The sequence below is a fragment of the Pristiophorus japonicus genome, chromosome 13 (assembly GCF_044704955.1).
Source record: "Pristiophorus japonicus isolate sPriJap1 chromosome 13, sPriJap1.hap1, whole genome shotgun sequence".
Taxonomy (NCBI): domain Eukaryota; kingdom Metazoa; phylum Chordata; class Chondrichthyes; family Pristiophoridae; genus Pristiophorus; species Pristiophorus japonicus.
Genome location: NC_091989.1, coordinates 79,781,236 through 79,801,384, shown reverse-complemented (window position 1 = coordinate 79,801,384; position 20,149 = coordinate 79,781,236). Strand labels below are relative to the sequence as shown.

Here is a 20,149-nt window from a genome sequence, read left to right as displayed (position 1 = left end):
GCAACCGTAACCCCAAAACTAGATTCCTTAAACACTTGAAAAAAAAAGAGATGAGGCCATTCAGCCCAACAGCAGTAATTTGAGTAATTCCAACTTCTCCTACTTTCCTTATCAGAACATCCCTTAGTTCTTTTCTCCAAGAAATGCATCGACCTGACCCTATTTATGCTGTTCACTGCCATTCCCTGGAAAATGGTCCTACTAAATTTATTGCTTAACCCTTTTGCTTAGATTGAATGTATCAGTACGCTGAACTTAGAATGTTATCAAAACTTTATGGCTAAGTATGCATATCGACAACAAAATTCCCACTGCTTTCTTATTTGATCCTGGGACATTGGGAACACTGGCAAATCAGTATTCATTACCCATCCTGACAGCATGAAGAGTCAATCACATCATGTGGGACTGGAGTCACATATATTGCAGAGTGGGTAGGGGTGACAGGTTCCCTTTCCTGAAGGACATTAATGAACCAGCTTTCATAGTTATTTTCTGTGGTGCTAGCCTACAAATTGTAGGATATATTGAATTCAAGCTTTACAACTTGCCATGCTGGGATTTGAACTCTTCGACCTCTGGGTTGCTAGTCGAGTACCAGAGCCACTCAGCCACCGTACCCACGCTGCTGACCAAGGATAGATAGACAAAACAAAACACGAAGACCTACTCAGTCAAAATTTTGCACTCCAAGGGCTTCTCTTGATAACTTAAAAAAACATAGTTCTTTGGATGTGGGACATGCTGACAAGGTGGCATTTATTGGCCATCCCTAGTTGCCCCGAGAGCATTAAGAGTCAACCAAGCAGCATGGAACTGGGGCCACACTGGGTAGGGATGGCAGGTTTCTTTCCCTGAAGTGAACTACTTGTGTTTGTTATGACCATCCGGCAGCTTTCATGGTCATTTTCTGCTACCAGCCCATAAATGACTAGATTTATTCTTAATTGAATTCAATTTCACAGCTTGTTTTGATAGGTTTTCAGTACAGTACCATAGCAACAAGGCTAGCATACTCCTTTCGCTGCAAATACTCTAAATGCAATTATACTTCATTTCATCACCATATTATGCCCTAGTCCATTTAATTTAAACAGAAATAGTTCTACCTTTTCCATCTAGATTAGCTTCCGCTCCTTTCTCCTCTAGAATAGCGAGAGGTACTTTGACAGCTGCTGCAGGTGTCATCAATGCAGTAAGATCTGGGATTTCTTTTGCACTGCCACTACTTGAAACACTGTTCACCTTAGCTGAAGCCCTCTTAGTAGCTGCAGTAGGCACTGAGGATGAAGTCCTGCTTGCGAAGCTTTTACCCCCATTTGACTAGAAGAGAGAAAAGGCCTATTTAACAATAGTGCAATGAACCTGCCACTGGCAACTGAAAATGTTATTTATACGTGACTTGTGCAACACAGTTCGAAAAAAAGGTTGCTGAAACAGTCATCATAAGACTCACTACAATTGCCACAGAACAATGATGGGCTAACTAAAGCTACATTAAACTTAAAGTAACATAACTTCAGTGTAATCTCTTGATTCTGTGAAAGCGGCTTATCTCCAATTACGAATAGATTGGCCAAGTAAGCCAACAGGAAAAAGAAAAATCAGAGACATGGGCCTTGAAATTCCTGGAGCTGCATTTACTCCCAGAGGGGTCTGAAATATGGTTGGAGCCCCAGTTCCCAAAGGTTTCCGCCCCATTTGGACATTTGTGACGTGATGGGGCGGGGGGGGGAAAAACACCTTGAAGCAGATCTTTCATCAACCCCCATGTTAAACGGGTGCATAAGGTGGAGTTTCAGGGCTTCCACAAGTAAGGCTCTCTAAAGGCCCCAATTCTTCACGAGAGCAAGGTAATCAGTGGATCGCTTACCTTTGACCCGGAGTGGCTCCAGTGACGGCCAGAGTTATCTTCTTTGGCCCACTAGAGCCTCCAGCGGACTACGCTCTGCCGGGCGGCTGCTGTGAGTGCATCCTTGTATCACAGTGACCGCAAATGACTGTTACCGGAACTTGGGAGGTGGCCTTGGGTACCACTCCGCCTCAGTAATTCTCAGGTCATGATCTCTTTATGGGTCAACACTAACTTCCCCTTCCATCTGAACTACATTTTACAAATAAGGAAGACTGTGCCAACAATAAGACATTGTAGATGGCAATTGAATGAATAAAGACAAACAAATGGTACAAACTACAGAAAACTGAAACCTGGTAGCTAGTGTTAAGAACATAACTTAAGAATTAAGAGCAGGAGTAGGCCATACGGCAACTCGAGTCTGCTTCGCCAGTCAAGTTTATGGCTGGTCTATCTCAACACTTTCCTGCTCTATCCCCATACTCCTTGATTCCTTGAGAGTCCAACAATCTATCGATCTCAGCCTTTAATATACTCAACGACTCACCATCCACAGCCCTTTGGGGTGGAGAATTCCAAAGTCTCACAATGAGTGAAGAAATCCCTCCTCATCTCAGTCTTAAATGGCTGACCCCTTATCCTGAGACTGTGCCCCCTAGTTCTAGACACTCCAGCCAGGGGAAACAACCTCTTAGCATCTACCCTGTAATCCCCCTCAGAATCTTGTATGTTTCAATGAGATCACCTCTCATTCTTCTAAACTCCAGAGTATAGGCCCAATCTACACAATTTCTCCCCATAGGACAACCCTCTCATCCCAGGGATCAATCTAGTGAACCTTCGTTGCACTGCCCCCTAAGGCAAGTATATCCTTCTTCAGATAAGGAGAGCAAAACTGTGCACAGTACTCCAGGTGTGGTCTCACCAAGGCCCTGTACAATTGTAGTAAGACTTCTTTACTCTTATACTCCAACCTGCTTGCAATAAAGGCCAACATGCCATTTGCCTTCCCAATTGCTTGCTGTACCCGCATGCTAGCTTTGTGTTTCTTGCACAAGGACACCCAAATCTCTCTGAACACCAACACTTAATAGTTTCTCACAATTTAAAAAATATTCTCGTTCCTATTCTTCCTGCCCAAGTGAATAGTCTCACATTTCCCCACATTATACTCTTATTGCCCATTCACTTAACCTGTCTATATCCCTTTGCAGGCGCTGTGTCCTCCTCACAGCTTACTATCCCACCTAGTTTTGTATCATCAGGTGAGATTAAACTGGTGAGAAACCTGGTGCCCAGTGTTAGAAAGAGAATAAAGCAGCACAGAAGGCACTCCTTCACATAAAATGCCAGACCAAGACCCATCTGGTTTCTCCACACCTTGCTCACTAACAATCAGGTTCCTATCAGACTGGGCTGTGGCAATAGAAGTAGGGGCTGTAACTTTCTCTGCTGCTTTCTGATTTGTTGAAGAACATAGCAAAGAAAACAGGAAATGAAAAACTGCGAATGCTGGAAAAATTAAATAAAAACAAACGACAGGTCAGTTAGCATTTGAGAGAAATGATGAAGAAATCCTTTGTCACAAGAGTTATTCGACAACTAAATTCGCTATCATTTTTCCTGCAATATAGACTCAGAATCATACAGCACAGGAGTCCATTCAACTTGTTGTGCCTGCGTCGGTTCTTTGAAAGAGCTGTCCAATTTAGTCCCACACCCCAGCCTTTTCCCCATAATCTGCAAATTAGTTCTCTGCAAGTACATGTCCAATTGCCTTTTGAAATGATGGAATCTGATTCCACCATCCTTTCAGCTAGTGCCTTCCAGATCTTAACTGTGTGTGAAGAAATTTCTCATTTCCCCTCTTTACTTTCTTCATTACAACAGTGACTACACTCCAAAAGTACTGGAAGTATTGGCTGTAAAGTGCTTTGAGATTTCCGGTGGTCATGAAAGGCACTATATAAATGCAAGTCTTTCTTTCTCTAGTTATCTTGCCAATTATTTTAATCTATGGCCTCTGGTTACCGACCCACTTGCCAGAGGAAACAGTTTCTCCCTAATTGCTCTATCAAGACCCATCATAATTCTGAATACGCCATTAGATCTTTCTCTCAACCTTCTCTGCTCTATGGAGAACAATCCTTCCTTCTCCAGTCTCTCCATATAATTGAAGTCCCTCATCCCTGGTAAACCGCCACTGTAACCTCTCCAGGGCTTTGAGATCCTTCCTAAAATGTGCCCAGAATTGTACACAATTCTCCAGCTGAGGCTGAACCAGAGACTTATAAAGGTTTAGGATATGCAAACGGGATGGAGTATAAAAGCAGGGAAGTCTTGCTGCAGCTATACAGGGTTTTGGTGAGGCCACACCTGGAATACTGTGTGCAGTTTTGGTTTCCATATTTACGAAAGGATATACTTGCTTTGGAGGCAGTTCGGAGAAGGCTCACTCGGTTGATTCCGGGGATGAGGGGGTTGACTTATGAAGAAAGGTTGAGTAGGTTGGGCCTCTACTCATTGGAGTTCAGAAGAATGAGAGGCGATCTTATCGAAACGTATAAAGTTATGAGGGGGCTTGACAAGGTGGATGCAGAGAGGATGTTTCCACTGATGAGGGAGACTAGAACTAGAGGGCATGATCTTAGAATAAGGGGCTGCTCATTTAAAACTGAGATGAGGAGAAATTTCTTCTCCGAGGGTTGTAAATCTGTGGAATTCGCTGCCTCAGAGAGCTGTGGAAGCTGGGACATTGAATACAGTTGACAGAAATAGACAGTTTCTTAAAAGATAAGGGGCTAAGAAGTTATGGGGAGCGGGCAGGGAAGTGGAGCTGAGTCCATGATCGGATCAGCCATGATCATATTAAATGGCGGAGCAGGCTCGAGGGGTCATATGGCCTACTCCTGCTCCTATTTCTTATGTTCTTATTATCACTGCCTTGTTACTGTATTCAATGCCCCTATTTACAAAGCAAAGTATCCCATGTGCTTTCTTAACTGCCTTATCAATTTACCACTTTCAATGATTTGTGAATGTGCACCCAGGTCGCTCTGCTCTTGCACCCCCTCAAAATAGTACTATTTAGATTATACTGCCTCTCCATGTTGTTTCTCCCAAAGTGCATCACTTCACACTTAACTGCATTTGTCATGTTTCTGCCTACTTCCCCAGTCTGTCGATATCCTCCTGAAGTTTTCTACCAAAACAAATAAAATGTTTTATCTAAAAATGCTGAGCCTCTAAACGTGAATGCAATAATGTTTCTCATCTGAAGCAGGAAATATGAGTTGCCATGTAAAACTTTGGTACTGTACTTTGGCCATGTTTGAATCCCTCCAATCAGGTTTCTGCCTCTGCCACATCAGTGAAATGCCCTCAAAGTCACAAATGATATCCTCTGTGACTGTGGTGAACTACCCCTCCTCATCCATCTCCCACCTTTGACACGGTTAACCAAACCATCTTCCTCCAACACCTCTCCTCCATTGTCCAGCTGGATGGAACTGCCCTTGTCTGGTTCCATTCCTATCTATCCAGTCGTAGTCAGAGAATCTCCTACAATGGTTTCTCTTCACGCTCCTGCACCATTACCTCTCGAGACCTCCAAGGATCTATCCTTGGCCCCCTCATATTTCTTATCTACATGCTGCCCCTCAGCGGCATTATCCAAAAACAGTCAGGCTTCACCTGTGCACCGACGACACCCAGCTTTACCTCACCACCACCTCTCTTGACCCCTCCATTGCCTGATTTGTCACACTGTTTGTCTGACATCCAGTATTGGATGAACATAAATTCCCTTCAATTAAACATTGGAAAGACCTAAGCCACTGTCATTAGTCCCCACCACAAACTCCATTCCTTAGCCATTGACTCCATCCCTCTCCCTGGCCACTGCTTGAGGCTGAACTAGAATGTTCGTAATCTTGGCGCCCTATTTGACTCTGAGCTGAGCATTCGACCCTACAGCCTCTCCATCACAAGATCGCTCTAGTCCACCTCTGCAATATTGCCCGTCTTCTCCCCCCCCCTGCCCCAGCTCATCTGCTGCTGAAATCCTCACCCATGCCTTTGGGTGACTTGATTATTCTAATGCTCTATTGGCCAGCCTACCACCTGTCACCCTCTGTAAACTACAGCTTATTCAATTCTCTGCTGTCCATGTCCTAACGCACCAAGTCCTGTTCACCTATCACCGCTATGCTCGCTGACCTACATTGACTGCTGGTCAGGCAGTGCCTCGATTTCAAAATTCACAGCCTTGTTTTCAAATCCCTCAATATCTTCGTCCCTTCCTATCTCTGTAACCTCCTTCAGCCCTACAATCTTCTGAGATCTTTGCGCTGCTCCAATTCTGGCCTCATGCGCATCCCCGATCTTAATTGCTCCACCTTTGGTGGCCATACCTTCAGCTGCCTCGGCCCTAACCTCGAGTTCCCTCCCTAAACCTCTCTCTCTCTCTCTAAAACGCTCCTTAAAACATATTTCTTTGACCAAGCTTTTGGTCATCTGTCCTAATATCTCTTTAGATGGCTCGATGTCAAATGTTGTTCGAAAGCGCTCCTGTGAAGCGCCCTGGGATGTTTTACTACATTAAAGGCTCTATATAAATGAAAGTTGTTGTTAAATATTTACAAATATTTTCTGAGATAAACTCAGATTTTAAAAAAAGTGATGGATGTAGTCTGACAACTGGTTCATTCCGGGGTACCTTACCCAGAGGCCAAGTGTGAGCTTTGACAGCTTTTGTCAAATTATTCAAGTCCCTTCATTTTCCACACTTTATTAAATAAAACAAACATGTACTCCACAGTGATAGTTAAGTGTCTGGGAGGTACAGTAACTAAGAAAAAACTTTTTTACCCCGGAATGAACCAGTTGTCAGACTACATCCATCACTTTTTTTTAAAATCTGAGTTTATCTCAGAAAATATTTGTAAATATTTAACAACAACTTTCATTTATATAGAGCCTTTAATGTAGTAAAAAATTTGCAGGGCTTTGGGGAAAGGGCAGAGGTGTGGGACTAGTTGAGAGTCGCATGGGCTCGACAGGCCGAGTGACCTCCTTCCGTGCTGTAACCATTCTATGACAATACTGTACCACTTCACCTTAATAAGCTTGGATTTTAAATTAAAGAGATATTATACACAAGTTAAGACTGGTTCCAATGCTGTAAGATTTAATGAGCTGCACAGTCCGCCTACCTTGAATTGTGTAGAGCCATTCTGAAACTTTAAGCACTGTACAGATTTCTTGTGGGCACTGACAACTTTTAGTGGCGAAGTGGTCACTCGCAAATCATACACATAAATTTTGCCTCTGATGGATCCTACAGCCAAAGTTGCTCCGTCAGTCATAAAGTCTATTGCAGTCAAAGGAGCTTCAACAGAAATAGTTCGCAATACCCTGTGCAAAATAAAATGTAATTAAAAAGATAACCAAAAAGCTTTAGCTTAGATTCTTTAGGCAGCATTGTTTGTTGTTACCATTACATGCCACGTGAAATGATTTTTCTGCTACAACACTTTTATTTTTCTACATCGATATAAAAATGTTTTGTCATCACGAGACGCTGCATATCTGTGCACAAATCTTTATTGCTGAATATGAAATTTGATTCAAATGGTATTGAAGCATAACTGAAAGGGTGGGGATTATGAAAAGCAGCAAGTTACGAGGAGAAATAAAACCAGTTCAAAATGGGCTGTCAAAAATAATTTTAAAAAGGTGGTGAATCAAATTGCTCAAAATATATTTTCTGAAAATCCTTTCAGCCTCATAGTCTCCACTAAGCTGAGCGCTACTATTGGAAACAAGATTTGCAAAAATGAAAAAAACTTTTAAAAAAATGCTAACATGCAGTGGCATTTCTCCGTTAGAAATATCTCGTAACAAAGTTTTCTTTAAAGAGGCCTCCGCCAGTGATAGAAGCCAGGGCCTCGAGTTCATGCAGGTTCCCAGACACATCACTGTTGGCTGAAGGGATTCAGGTCATCAGGGCATAGCTCCCAGCACACACCTGTGCATAGAAGTTTTAGAAAAACAAACAAAACATCAAAATGTGGGACATAACTCCAATTTTTAACGAACTTTAAAGCAAAATGGTGTACAAGATATACTAGCTGATGTGGTGTAGAACTGAAGACAAGGGTGGAGTGGGAAAGGAGTAGGAGAAGATCTTCATATGTTATAATTTAAATGGCTCAAACAGCTGCTTTCTTTACTTATGTTTAGGTCAACAATGTTTTTTTTCCCCAGTTCTTAACTTATATAGCAGCAACTTCTGGAAAGATTATACCATTTTTCAAGTTTGAAAGGATGTTGTGAATAAGTGCTGAATTTAAAATGTTTTACTAAAATGTTCTGCCTAAATTCATAACATACTATTGCAGAGATATTTGGCACAGAAGGAAATATCCAAACAAGGTACGGTTTTATATATTTCTTGGCCTTTGCTATAAAGAGCCACACCCAAAACTGGTGGATAGTAAAAGGCAAAAGCCACCTGACATATTGCAAGCAGCAATTTATTTACATGTAGAATGTTAAGAAACGAGTAAAGTAAGTAAAGAAAATATTTATTTTCCAAGAAGCAATCCAAAAACACTTGTCTTTGAGGAGATCTTTTATAAACATCTTTCCAAATTCCCTCAATGAAGATGTGCAACCCACTTTGCAATAGGAAGACCTCATTGTGTGCAATGTTACAGGAAATCTGGTTAGTTTTGTATCGAGCTCAAATGGGAAGAGAGGCAATTTCAGTGAGTTGAGAAGGGATCTAGCACAGGTGGACTGGAAACAAAGGTGGGCCAGGTAAACATTGAATGAGCAATGGTAGGCCTTAAAGGCAGAAATATTTCAGGTACAAACCAAGCGTATTCACATAAGGAGGAAAGATGGGGGCATCAAAGCTAGAGCTCCCTGGATGGCAAAGGAAATAGAAGTTAAAATAAAACAGAAAAAGGAGGTTTATGACAAATGTCAGGGACAGAATACAGTCAAAAACCAGGCAGAATACAGAGAGTACAGAAGGAAATTGGAAATGGATACAAAGGCAAAGAAGAGTATGAGAAAAGATCAGCCGATAACATAAAAGGGAACCCAGAAATCTTTTGTAAACATATTAAAAGTAAAGGGATAGTTTAATGAATGGTGGGGCCGATTAGGGACAAAGAAGGAAATCTTCTTGTGGAGGCAGAGATCATGACTGAGGTACGAATAGTACTTTGCATCTGTCTTCACAAAAGAGAATTAAGTTAATGTCGCAAGAGAGGAGAGTGGAGTAGAGATATTGGATAGGATAAAAATAAACAAAGGAGGTGCTAAATATTTTAGCATCACTCAAAGTGAACAAGTCACCCGGTCCAGATGGGATGCATTCCAGTTTGCTGAGGGAAGCTAGGGTGGAGATAGCAGAAACTCTGACCACAATCTTTCAATCCTCCTTGGATATGGGAGTGGTGCCAGGGACTGAACGATTGCGAATGTTACAACCTGTTCAATAAAGGTGAGAAGGATAAACCTGGTAACTATAGGCCAATCAGTCTAACGTCAGTCATGGGAAAATTGCTCAAGACCACTGTCAAGGAAAAAATTAATTCTCACTTAGAGAAGCATGGGTTAATTAGGGACAGCCAGCATGATTTGTTAAAGGAAAATCATGTCTGACAGACCTGATTGAGTTATTTGATGAAGTAACAGAGAGGGTTGATGAAGGTAGTGCAGTAGATGTTGTATAAATGGACTTTCAAAAGGCATTTGATGAAGTACCACATAACAGACTTATTTAGAAAATAGAATCACATGGTATTAAAGCGAGGGTGGCAACTTGGTTAAGTAAGGATTGGGAGGCAGAGAGTAGTGGTGAATGGACGTTTATCTGACTGGAGAGAGGTATGCAGTGGGGGTCCCCAAGGTTGGTATTAGGACCACTGCTTTTCTTATTATATATAAATGACCTGAACTTGGGTACAGGGAGTACAATTTCAAAGTTTGTGGATGATACAAAAGTTGACAACATAGAAAATAGTGAGCAAGATAGTAACAGACTTCAGGAGGACAGACAGACTGGTGAAATGGGCAGATACATGGCAGATGCAATTTATTGCAAATGAGTGTGAGGTGATGCACTTTGGGAGGAACAACATAGAGAGGCAATTTAATCGAAATGGCACTATTTTGAGGGGGGTACAAGAGCAGAGGGACCTGGGGGTACATATTCACAAATCTTTGAAGGTGGCAGGGTAAGTTGATAAGGCGGTTAAGAAAATGTATTGGATACTTGGCTTTGTAAATAGGGGCACTGAATACAAAAACATGCTAAACCTTCACAAATCACAGGTTAGGCCTCAGCTGGAATATCGTGTACAATTCTGGACCACCACTTCAGGAAGGATGTCAAGGCCTTGGAGAGGGTAGAGGAGGTTTACCAGGATGATACCAGGGATGAGGAACTTCACCTCTGTGGAGAGATTGGAGAAGCTGAGATTGTTCTCCTTGGTAACGGTTCTCTCTCCTCCAGTACTGTTCCCTTCTCCCTCAAATCTGTCGTCATCACCCCACTTAAAACAACCCTTGACCCCTCCATCCTTGAAAACTACCGCCCCATCTGCAACCTCCCTTTCCTCTCCAAAGTCCTTGAACTTGTTATCACCTCCCAAATCCGTGCCCATCTTTCCCAGAATTCCATGTTTGAATCCCTCCAATCCGGTTTCCGTACCTGTCAGTACCGAAACGGTTCTCATCAAAGTCACAAGTAATATCCTTTGTGACTGTGACAAAGATAAACTATCCCTCTTCATCATTCTTGACTTGTCTGAGTCTTTGACACGGTTGACCACACCATCCTTCTCCAACGCCTCTCCACCGTTGTCCAGCTGAGTGGGACTGCACTCGCCTGGTTCCATTCTTATCGATCTAATCGTAGCCAGAGAATCACCTGCAATGGTTTCTCTTCCCGCCCCCGCATCGTTACCTCTGGTGTCCCCCAAGGATCTATCCTTGGCCCCCTCCTATTTCTCATCTACATGTTGTCCCTTTGGCGACATCATCCAGAAACAGTGTCAGTTTCCACATGTACGCAGATGACACCCAGCTCTACCTCACCACCACTTCTCTCGACCCCTCCTCGGTCTCTAAATTGTCAGACTGTTTGTCAGACATCCAGTCCTGGATGAGCAGAAATGTTCTCCAATTGAATATTGGAAAGACCAAAGCCATTGTTTTCGGTCCCCGCCACAAACTCCGTTGCCTAGCCACTGACTCCATCCCTCTCCCCAACTTCTGTCTGAGGCTGAACCAGACTGTTCACAACCTTGGTGTCATTTGACCATGAAATGAGTTTTCGACCACATATCCGCAACACAACTAAGACCGCCTAGTTCCATCTCCGTAACATCGCCCGTCTCTGCCCTTGCCTCAGCTCAGCCGCTGCTGAAGCACTCATCCATGCTTTGTTACCTCTAGATTTGACTATTCCAACACATTCCTGGCTGGCCTCCCACATTCTACCGACATAAACTGGAGGTGATCCAAAACTCAGCTGCCCATGTCCTAACTTGCACCAAGTCCCGCTCACCCATCACCCCTACGTTCGCTGACCTACATTGGCTCCCGGTTAAGCAACGCCTCAATTTCAAAATTCTCATCCTTGTTTTCAAATCCTTCCATGGCCTCGCCCCTCCCTATCTCTGCAATCTCCACCACTCCCCACAACCACCCCCCCTCCCACCCAAGATGTCTGCGCTCCTCTAATTCTGCCCTCGTGAGCATCCCTGATTATAATTGCTCAACCATTGGTGGCTATGCTTTCTGTCGCCTACGCCCGAAGCTCTGGAATTCCCTCCCTAAATCTCTCCGCCTCTCTAACCCTCTTTCCTCCTCCAAGACGCTCCTTAAAATCTACTTCTTTGACCAAGCTTTTGGTGACTTGCCCTAATTTCTCCTTATGTGGCTCGGTGTCAAATCTTTTGTCTGATAATACTCGTGTGAAGTGCCTTGGGATGTTTCACTACATTAAAGGCGCTATATAAATACAAGTTGTTGATGTTAAAGCAGAGAAGGGGAGACCTAATAATCAAAATTATGAGAGGTTCTGATAGAGCAAGTAAAGAGAAACAATTTCCTCTGGCAAGTGGGTGGGTAACCAGATGTCATAGATTTAAAATAATTGGCAAAACTAGAGTGGAAATGAGGAGAAATTTTTTCAAACACAGAGGGTTGTTAAGATCTGGAATGCCCTACCTGAAAGGGTGGTGGAATCAGGTTCCATAGGAACTTTCAAAAGGCAATTGGACATAGAAACATAGAAAATAGGAGCAGTAATAGGCCATTCGGCCCTTCGAATCTGCACCGCCATTCAATATGATCATGGCTGATCCTCTATCTCAACACCATATTCCCGCTTTTTCCCCATACCGCTTGATGTCTTTTGTTTCTAGGAATCTATCTATCTCCCTCTTAAATATATTCAGTGACTTGACCTCCAGTCTTCTGTGGTAGAGAATTCCACAGATTCACCACCCTGAGTGAAAATATTTCTCCTCATCTTGGCCCTAAATTTCCTACCCCGTATCCTGAAACGGTGACCCCCTTGCTCTAGACTTCCCAGCCAGGGAAACTTCCTCCCCGCATCAAGTCTATCCAACCCAGTCAGAATTTTATACGTTTCAATGAGATCCCCTCTCATGTACTCGGAAGGGCATTCATTTGAAGGGTTATGGGGAAAATGCTGGGATGTGGACAGTTCTTTCAAAGAGCCAGCACAGGCACAATGAGCCAACTGGCCTCCTGCTGTGCTGCAAGATTCTATGGGGGATAAATTGACCTGGTTTGCGCCACCCGTTAGTGATAATGGGGTGCTCAGGGGTTACTGACTGGGCATGGCAAAATCAGTGATGCCCGCAAACTTCCCTGGCGGTTTTGCACTCATCCGGTGCACAGCGTTCCCTTACTGCCCCGGATGCAATATTTGCTCCCGTCCCCAGCAACATCAGCGGGTGTCAACAACGGCAGCAGGAGGCGACTGCCTTTAAATATCGCTTGGGGAGCGATATTTAAAGGCAGTGATGGTCAGGTAGGACAACATTTTATATTCTCCCCAGTCTGGTATCTTTTGTTTATTTGCACCCCGTGATTCATCAGCCCTGCACGAGTGCTTGGGGCTCTTATGTACCTAGCGCAGGTCCCGTGGCCCCACAGATATATGAAGAAGATTGAATTAAACCAACATTGGCCCTTCCCTTTAAGGAAAGGAGCCTCCAAAGACGGCAGTGCTGCACGAAACATTGTGCAGCGCTCTGCCGCTACCGCCGCTCTCACTCCCTTTAGCGCTCTAAGGGAAGTGATGCCGCTTGATCTAGCGCTCCACTTCCCTCTTGGAGCACTAAATCGGAAGTTCCCGTCAGCGCCAAATGTTTTTTGCTCGCCGATACATTTGCGCTCCCGCAAGTTAGTGCTCCAATCGGGACACTACGCAATTTCTAGCCCCATGATTCAGAAGAAATCGTAAGTGTGTGAAATTGCAGAGGGAAAAAATTACCTTGTTGGTTCTGGTTGTTATACAAATTAATATAAAATGACAGAATGGTAGGTGGGAGGGTATTTAGTAAATGAAGGATAATTTAAAATAGTGGGCGACCATACCAACAGTGGTAGGGCCCAAGTTTATGTAATCATTCTTAGCCATGTAACCGCGAGGAAGTACAAAAGAGGCAAGTGCTTTCACAGAGGAAATAAAAATCAGATGAATTCTTGTGTATCATCCAGTCAACTGGTAGTAGCAGAAGCCTGAAAGCTAGCTGCACTCTCCCTTACTCCCAACACTCAGACAGCTAGAGACGACTTATGGTGAGCAAAGGAGATCAACTGGGGAGGAAAGTAAATAATGGAAAACAGGAGAGTTGCACAAAAGGGTGAATGGGCCAACATCTGATCTGTGTATAACTCCTTGAAGTGGTCACTTTATCCAAGTCTGCCTATTTTTAAAAAGTGTCTGGCCATAGCTCTAATTAAGATATGAAAGATTGTTTCCCTGTTCAATAGCAGGAATTATGTATGCAAAGCATTTGGGAGGTCTGTGTTTTAAAATTATTTTTACCTCTAAAATATGATCAAATAGTGTGAAGAACTGATTGATGCAGATCTTCTGAGCATAGGCTAATTTTGAATATATGCAATGCATGCTGCTGTGTTATTAAAGCTGTGAAAAGCTAGATATAATGAAGGGATTGTAACCTCGGGTTAAGAATACAACTCGGTGCATCTTCAGATGTGTGTTGTATCTTAATTTTCCTCGCACTCTCTCCTGAAGAGTGACCCATGTTGAGGTACAGCCCCATGTTTGCTCGCAGTTCAATACCTCAAGATGGACCATTATTTTCTCCCTCAATTCGAGTGCTGGACGGACTACTGATCCCATGGTAAAAGACACTCCTACCCGTCTTCTTTCCATTCACATTTATAGCACGAGTTCCTTCACACGATTCAGGACAAGAGAATGCTGGTGTTTCTCATTGCACTATATCAGAGATATGGATCATGTACAGTAGACACCTGAAGTCGCTGGAGAAATACCACCAGCAATGTCTCTACAAGATCCTGCAAATCCCTTGGGAGGACAGACGCACAAACATTAACGACCCGTCCAGGCCAACATCCCCAGCATTGAAGCACTGACCACACTTGATCAGCTCCGCTGGGCAGGTCACATAGTCCGCATGCCAGACACGAGACTCCCAAAGCAAGCACTCGACTCGGAACTCGTCCACGGCAAACGAGCCAAAGGCGGGCAGAGGAAATGTTACAAGGACACCCTCAAAGCCTCCCTGATAAAGTGCAACATCCCCACTGATACCTGGGAGTCCTTGGCCATAGACTGCCCTAAGCGGAGGAAGTGCATTCGGGAGGGCGCTGAGCTCCTCGAGTATCGTTGCCGAGAGCATGCAGAAATCAAGTGCAGGCTGCGGAAAGAGCGTGCAGCAAACCTGTCCCACCCACCCTTTCCCTCAACGACTATCCGTCCCACCTGTGACAGAGACTGTGGTTCTCGTATTGGACTGTACAGCCACCTAAGTACTCATGCTAAGAGTGGAAGCAAGTCTTCCTAGATTCCGAGGGACTGCCTATGATGATGATATCGCTCTAAAATCACCTGTTTTTTTTTGGACCCATTAGCACTACTTGCTACATCTCAAAGGGAGGACACACTGGCACAACTGACCAAGCAGATCTGGCAAAGTGCCCACAGATTGAGTACACAGTTCTTCAACCAGTCAGCCAGCCTGGAACAGCTCGGGGGCTGCTGCAGTAGATTATAATCATGTTTACCACTAGAAATGAGCCTTCTTTGAAGGCACACAATGCCAAATGCAAAAACAACTTTCATTTATATAGTGCCTTTAACGTAGTAAAACTTTCCAAAGCACTTCCATGGAATCAGACAAAATTTGATATCGAACCACATAAAAAAATATTAGAATAGATGACCAGAGATACGTTTTAAGCAATGTCTTAATGAAGAAAGAGAGGCGAAGAGGTTTAGGGTGGGAATTCCAGAGCTTAGGACCCAGGCAGCTGAAGGCACAGCTGCCAATGGTGGAGCGAAGGAAATCAGGGATGTGCAGGAGATCAGAATTGGAAAACAAAGATATCTCCGAGGGTTGTAGGGCAGCAGAACTTAGAGATAGGGAGCAGCCAGACCATGGCGGGACTTGAACACAAGGGTGAGAATTTTTAAATTGAGGCGCTACTGGACCAGGGGCCATCGTAGGTCAAGAGACAGAGAGATGACAGGTGAACGGGTCTTGGTGCAATTTAGGAGACAGACAGCAGAGTTTTGGACTCTAAATTTGGTACCTGCAACAGCACTTCAATACTTCAATGTGATGTGCAACAATATTCTCCGACAACTAGAAGACCGCCTCACGGGAGTTCCTGCCTACCATCTGTTAGAAATTTGATAAAATGGTTGAATGCCCCATGGCATCTCATGGGGACATAATGGATAATTCTACTTAAAAATTGCCAATTAAATATTGGGAAGACCAAAGCCATAGTCTTTGGTCCACGCCACAAACTACGTTCTCTGGCCACCGACTCCATTCCTCTCCCCAACATCTGTCTGTGGCTGAACTAGACTGATCGCAACCTAAGTGTCATATTTGACCCTGAAATTAGCTTCCGACCACATATCTGTGGCATAACTAAAACCACCTATTTCCACCTCCATAACATCGCCCGTCTCCGCCCCTGCTTCAGCTCATCTGCTGAAACCCTCAGCCGTGCCTTTGTTATCTCTAGACTCGATTACTCCAACGCACGCCTGGCTGGCCTCCCTCATTCTACCCTACGTAAACTTGGTCATCCAAAACTCAACAGCCCGTGTCCTAACTTGCACCAAGTCCCACTCACCCATCATCCCTGTGCTCACTGACCTACATTGGTAATGCCTCGATTTCAAAATTCTTATCCTGGTTTACAAAACCCTCCATGGCCTCACCCCTCCTCATCTCTAATCTCCTTCAGCCTCACAACCCTCCGGAGATATCTGTACTCCTCAAATTCTGCCCTCTTGAGCATCCCTGATTATAACTGCACAACCATTGGTGGCCGTGCCTTCAATTGCCTGACCCTAAACTCTGGAACGCCCTCCCTAAAACTCTCTTTTCTTTCCTCCTTTAAGACGCTTCTTAAAACCTACCTTGTTGACCAAGCTTTTGGTCATCTGCCGTAATTTCTTATGTGGCTCGGTGTCAAATTTATTTATTTTGTCCTATAACACTGCTGTGAAGCGCATTGGTACATTTTACTACGTTAAAGGCGTTATATAAATACAAATTGTTGTTGTTAAAGGACTTGTCTTCATTTGACAAAGATCACAACTTCCATATAATAGTCCTCTTGGCTCCTCAGGACAGGGCTTCTATATACCAAGCTTTCTCCAGTGTGTTTGTCAATTGCCAGATTTGACCCATTGTGCTTTAAGATTACTTTACTTCACACAATTGAAGATATGTAATGCAGCTGCCAAACAACCCAAAACATACTCACATCTTGCTGGAAGAATCGTAGCAGTTGATCTTTTTATCCAAACCAACGGTGGCAAACAGCAGATCATTTACTGGCGAAAAGCACAGTCCAGAAGCTGGAGCCTTGTGAGCATTTTCAAAGGTATAGTAAGGTTGTTGTGTATGAACATCCCACAGCGTTACAGTCCCACTGTCATGGACACTTCCCAATAAAGCTTTCTTAAAAACGGAATACTTTAGGTCTTGCACTGGCTAATAAGAGAAAAAGAAAATCAAGCAGAAATACTTTAAATGGTCAGCTGCGGAAGGAGGGAAACTAAAACTAGGGAGCATAGTCTCAGAATAAGGGGCCGCACATTTAAAACTGAGATGGAGAAATTTCTTCTCTCAGAGGGTTGTAAATCTGTGGAATTCTCTACTCCAGAGAGCTGTGGAGGCTGGGTCATTGAATATATTTAAGGCGGAGATAGACAGATTTTTGAGTGATAAGGAAATAAAGGGTTATGTGGAGCAGGCAGGGAATGGAACTAAGTCCATGATCAGATCAGCCATGATCTTATTAAATTGCAGAGCAGGTTCGAGGGGGCAAATGGTCTACTCCTGCTCCTATCTCTTGTGTTATTGTGAGGGAGTGAATAGAATGAGGGATCTTCTGCCACCATGAAAAAATACTATTGTGTACAATTTTCTAACATTAACATTGACGTGAAAAGTTAAATTATTTTATTGTGACAAAGAATACTGCTTAAAGTAAATTTGATTGGTGAAAAAAACATCAATGTTAAATACTAGTTTAATAAATGTTCGACATTATACATGAAGCACTACATATTAATTAGAGTGCCAAGACAAAAGAAAGCTCAATTATGCCTAGTCTTTTCGAAGTGGTTTGTGTAGGGCTATTCTGGCTCCATATGTAGCAACAATCAACAGCTCTGACCTTCTGTCAGATTAAGGTATTTATTAATGCTTTACCCTCGTATTACAAATATAATACAAACACAGGATATATTTTAGTATTTCATTACAGACGCTAGCATAAACTGTTCCTTTCAAATAAAAACAGGCTATGTAAAGTTACCTCTCTTTGGCTATGCATAAAGTGCATAATCTCATTTCATGTAGGATGCTGACAGCCAGCCAGTCGGAGATTTTTAAGCAAGCTGAATTTAAAATCATATTCCGTAAATAAAAGTGCCTAATTCACTGGCCCCGAGAGCATATTAGGTGATAAGTGGGAGTATATCACCACATGGTTAGAAAGCGAGTTCCTGAATAGGTGCAACTGTCGAGAAAATTGTGCTAGCAGACAACTTGATGTACTCATTTCAAATTAGGCTTGGTACAGCAAAGAGGAGGCCATTTTGCCCATGCCTGCTCTTTGAATGAGTTATCCAATTAATCCCAGTCCCCTGCATCTTTCCCCATAGCCTTGAAAACATTTTCCCTTCAAGTAATAATTCAATTCCCTTTTGAAAGTTATTACTAATCCGCTTTCAGGCAGTACACATTCAATAAGTTATCGCAATAAACCCACCTCAATAAAGTTATTTCTAATATCGTCCCGAACCAAACACTCAAGCCCTAAACTATACAGTGACAATTTATTTCTCATTTTCCCCAATATTCTGGATGCTTTCAGAAGTAGGGAAAGAGGATACACAAAATGTTAAACTTCAGACTTCACAGCATTGGTGGAAGAAAGTACGAACCTGAGTTTTACCGTGGCCAAACGGAGCACTGGAAATATTAGTTGTAATACTGTGTACGATAATATCACCGCTGCGGGAACCTGAAGCGATATAGTAGTCATTCCAATTGAAACATACACTCTTCACTTCTTCCCGGTGATCCTGCAATGCACATATTGTTGATTAGTATAAAGCCAGTGAAAGCTGTTTTTAGATATGCAAATTGCAAAAAAATATATTAAACATAAAAGCATTAAAGAAGGCAACACTAATATAAATGACGAGGAATGTTCTATTAATTTGTTAAATCTCCACAAACAGGGCCCAAGTTTCCACATGATTCGCGCCTGATTTTTTAGGAGCAACTGGTGGAGAACGGAATATTTTAGAAATCGCAATTCTCCACATTTTTTTTTCTGCAGTTCTAGTCAGGTAGAACAGTTCTAGTTTAGAATATAATTTTTTCTTCAAAAGGGGGCGTGTCCGGCCACTGACGCCCGATTTGAAAGTTTCCACAGTGAAAATGTACTCCAAACTAAAGTAGAATGGAACCAGTGAAGATTTTTGTAGAACTGAAAAAACCTGTTCTACACATTAAAAAATCAGGCGCAGGTTACAAATTAGGCGTCCAGAACGAGGTGGGGGGGGGAGGGGGGGGGAAGGGAACTCATTAAATTGGACAATAAATCCTTATTTATACTTCTACAATTATACAAATAAATCCAACCTGAATAAACATCTATACGCCAAGAAAAGATTAAATAAACCATCTTCCTACCTGTGTGAAAGTGCTTCAGCCAGGGAGAATTCTGCAGCCGTTCGTGCCGCTGAGCGGGAAAGAGAGAGAAAGGGAGGGAGAGAGGGGGTGGGAAGGGAGAGAGAGAGGGAGGGAGGGAGGGAGAGAGAGAGAGGGGGAGAGGGGGAGAGAGGGAGAGAGAGGGGGAGAGAGGGAGAGAGGGGAGGGAGAGAGAGAGAGGGGAGGAGAGGGGAGGGAGAGAGAGAGAGGGGAGAGGGGAGGGAGAGAGAGAGAGGGGAGAGGGGAGGGAGAGAGAGAGAGGGGAGGGGGGGAGGGGAGGGGAGGGGGGGGAGGGGAGGGGAGGGGGGGAGGGGGGGAGGGGAGGAGGGGAGGGGGGGAGGGGGGGAGGGGGGGGAGGGGAGGGGAGGGGGGAGGGGAGGGGGGGGAGGGGAGGGGGGGAGGGGAGGGGGGGAGGGGGGAGGGGGGAGGGGGGGAGGGAGGGAGGGAGGGGAGGGGGGGGAGGGAGGGGAGGGGGGGAGGAGGGGAGAGGGGAGGGGAGAGGGGAGGGGGGGAGGGAGGGGAGAGGGGAGGGGGGAGGGAGGGGAGAGGGGAGGGGAGGGGGGAGGGAGGGAGGGGGGGAGGGAGGGAGGGGGGGAGGGAGGGGGAGAAGGGAGGGGGAGAGGGGAGGGGGAGAGGGGAGGGGGAGGGGGGAGAGGGGGAGGGGAAGAGGGGGAGGGGGAGAGGGGGGGGGGGAGGGGGAGGGGGGAGAGGGAGGGGGGGGAGAGGGGAGGGGGGGGGGGAGAGGGGAGGGGGGGGGAGAGGGGAGGGGGGG

The 20,149-nt window shown here is 44.3% G+C and overlaps 1 protein-coding gene across 2 annotated transcripts in view; it reads right to left on the bottom strand.

The window, feature by feature from the left end:
• The window catches only part of nedd1 (NEDD1 gamma-tubulin ring complex targeting factor), a 75,935-nt gene that overhangs the window by 36,997 nt on the left and 18,789 nt on the right, over positions 1-20,149 (bottom strand). For both annotated transcript variants that reach the window (XR_011596333.1, XM_070897712.1), the window contains exons 5-8: positions 18,603-18,743; positions 16,913-17,142; positions 7,069-7,270; positions 1,110-1,323 (exon numbers count right to left, since the gene is read on the bottom strand). Coding sequence is in view for 1 of the 2 variants with exons in the window: in XM_070897712.1 (XP_070753813.1) it covers positions 1,110-1,323; positions 7,069-7,270; positions 16,913-17,142; positions 18,603-18,743 (787 nt within the window). In the remaining variant the exon portion in view is untranslated. The remainder of the gene's footprint in view (positions 1-1,109; positions 1,324-7,068; positions 7,271-16,912; positions 17,143-18,602; positions 18,744-20,149) is intronic.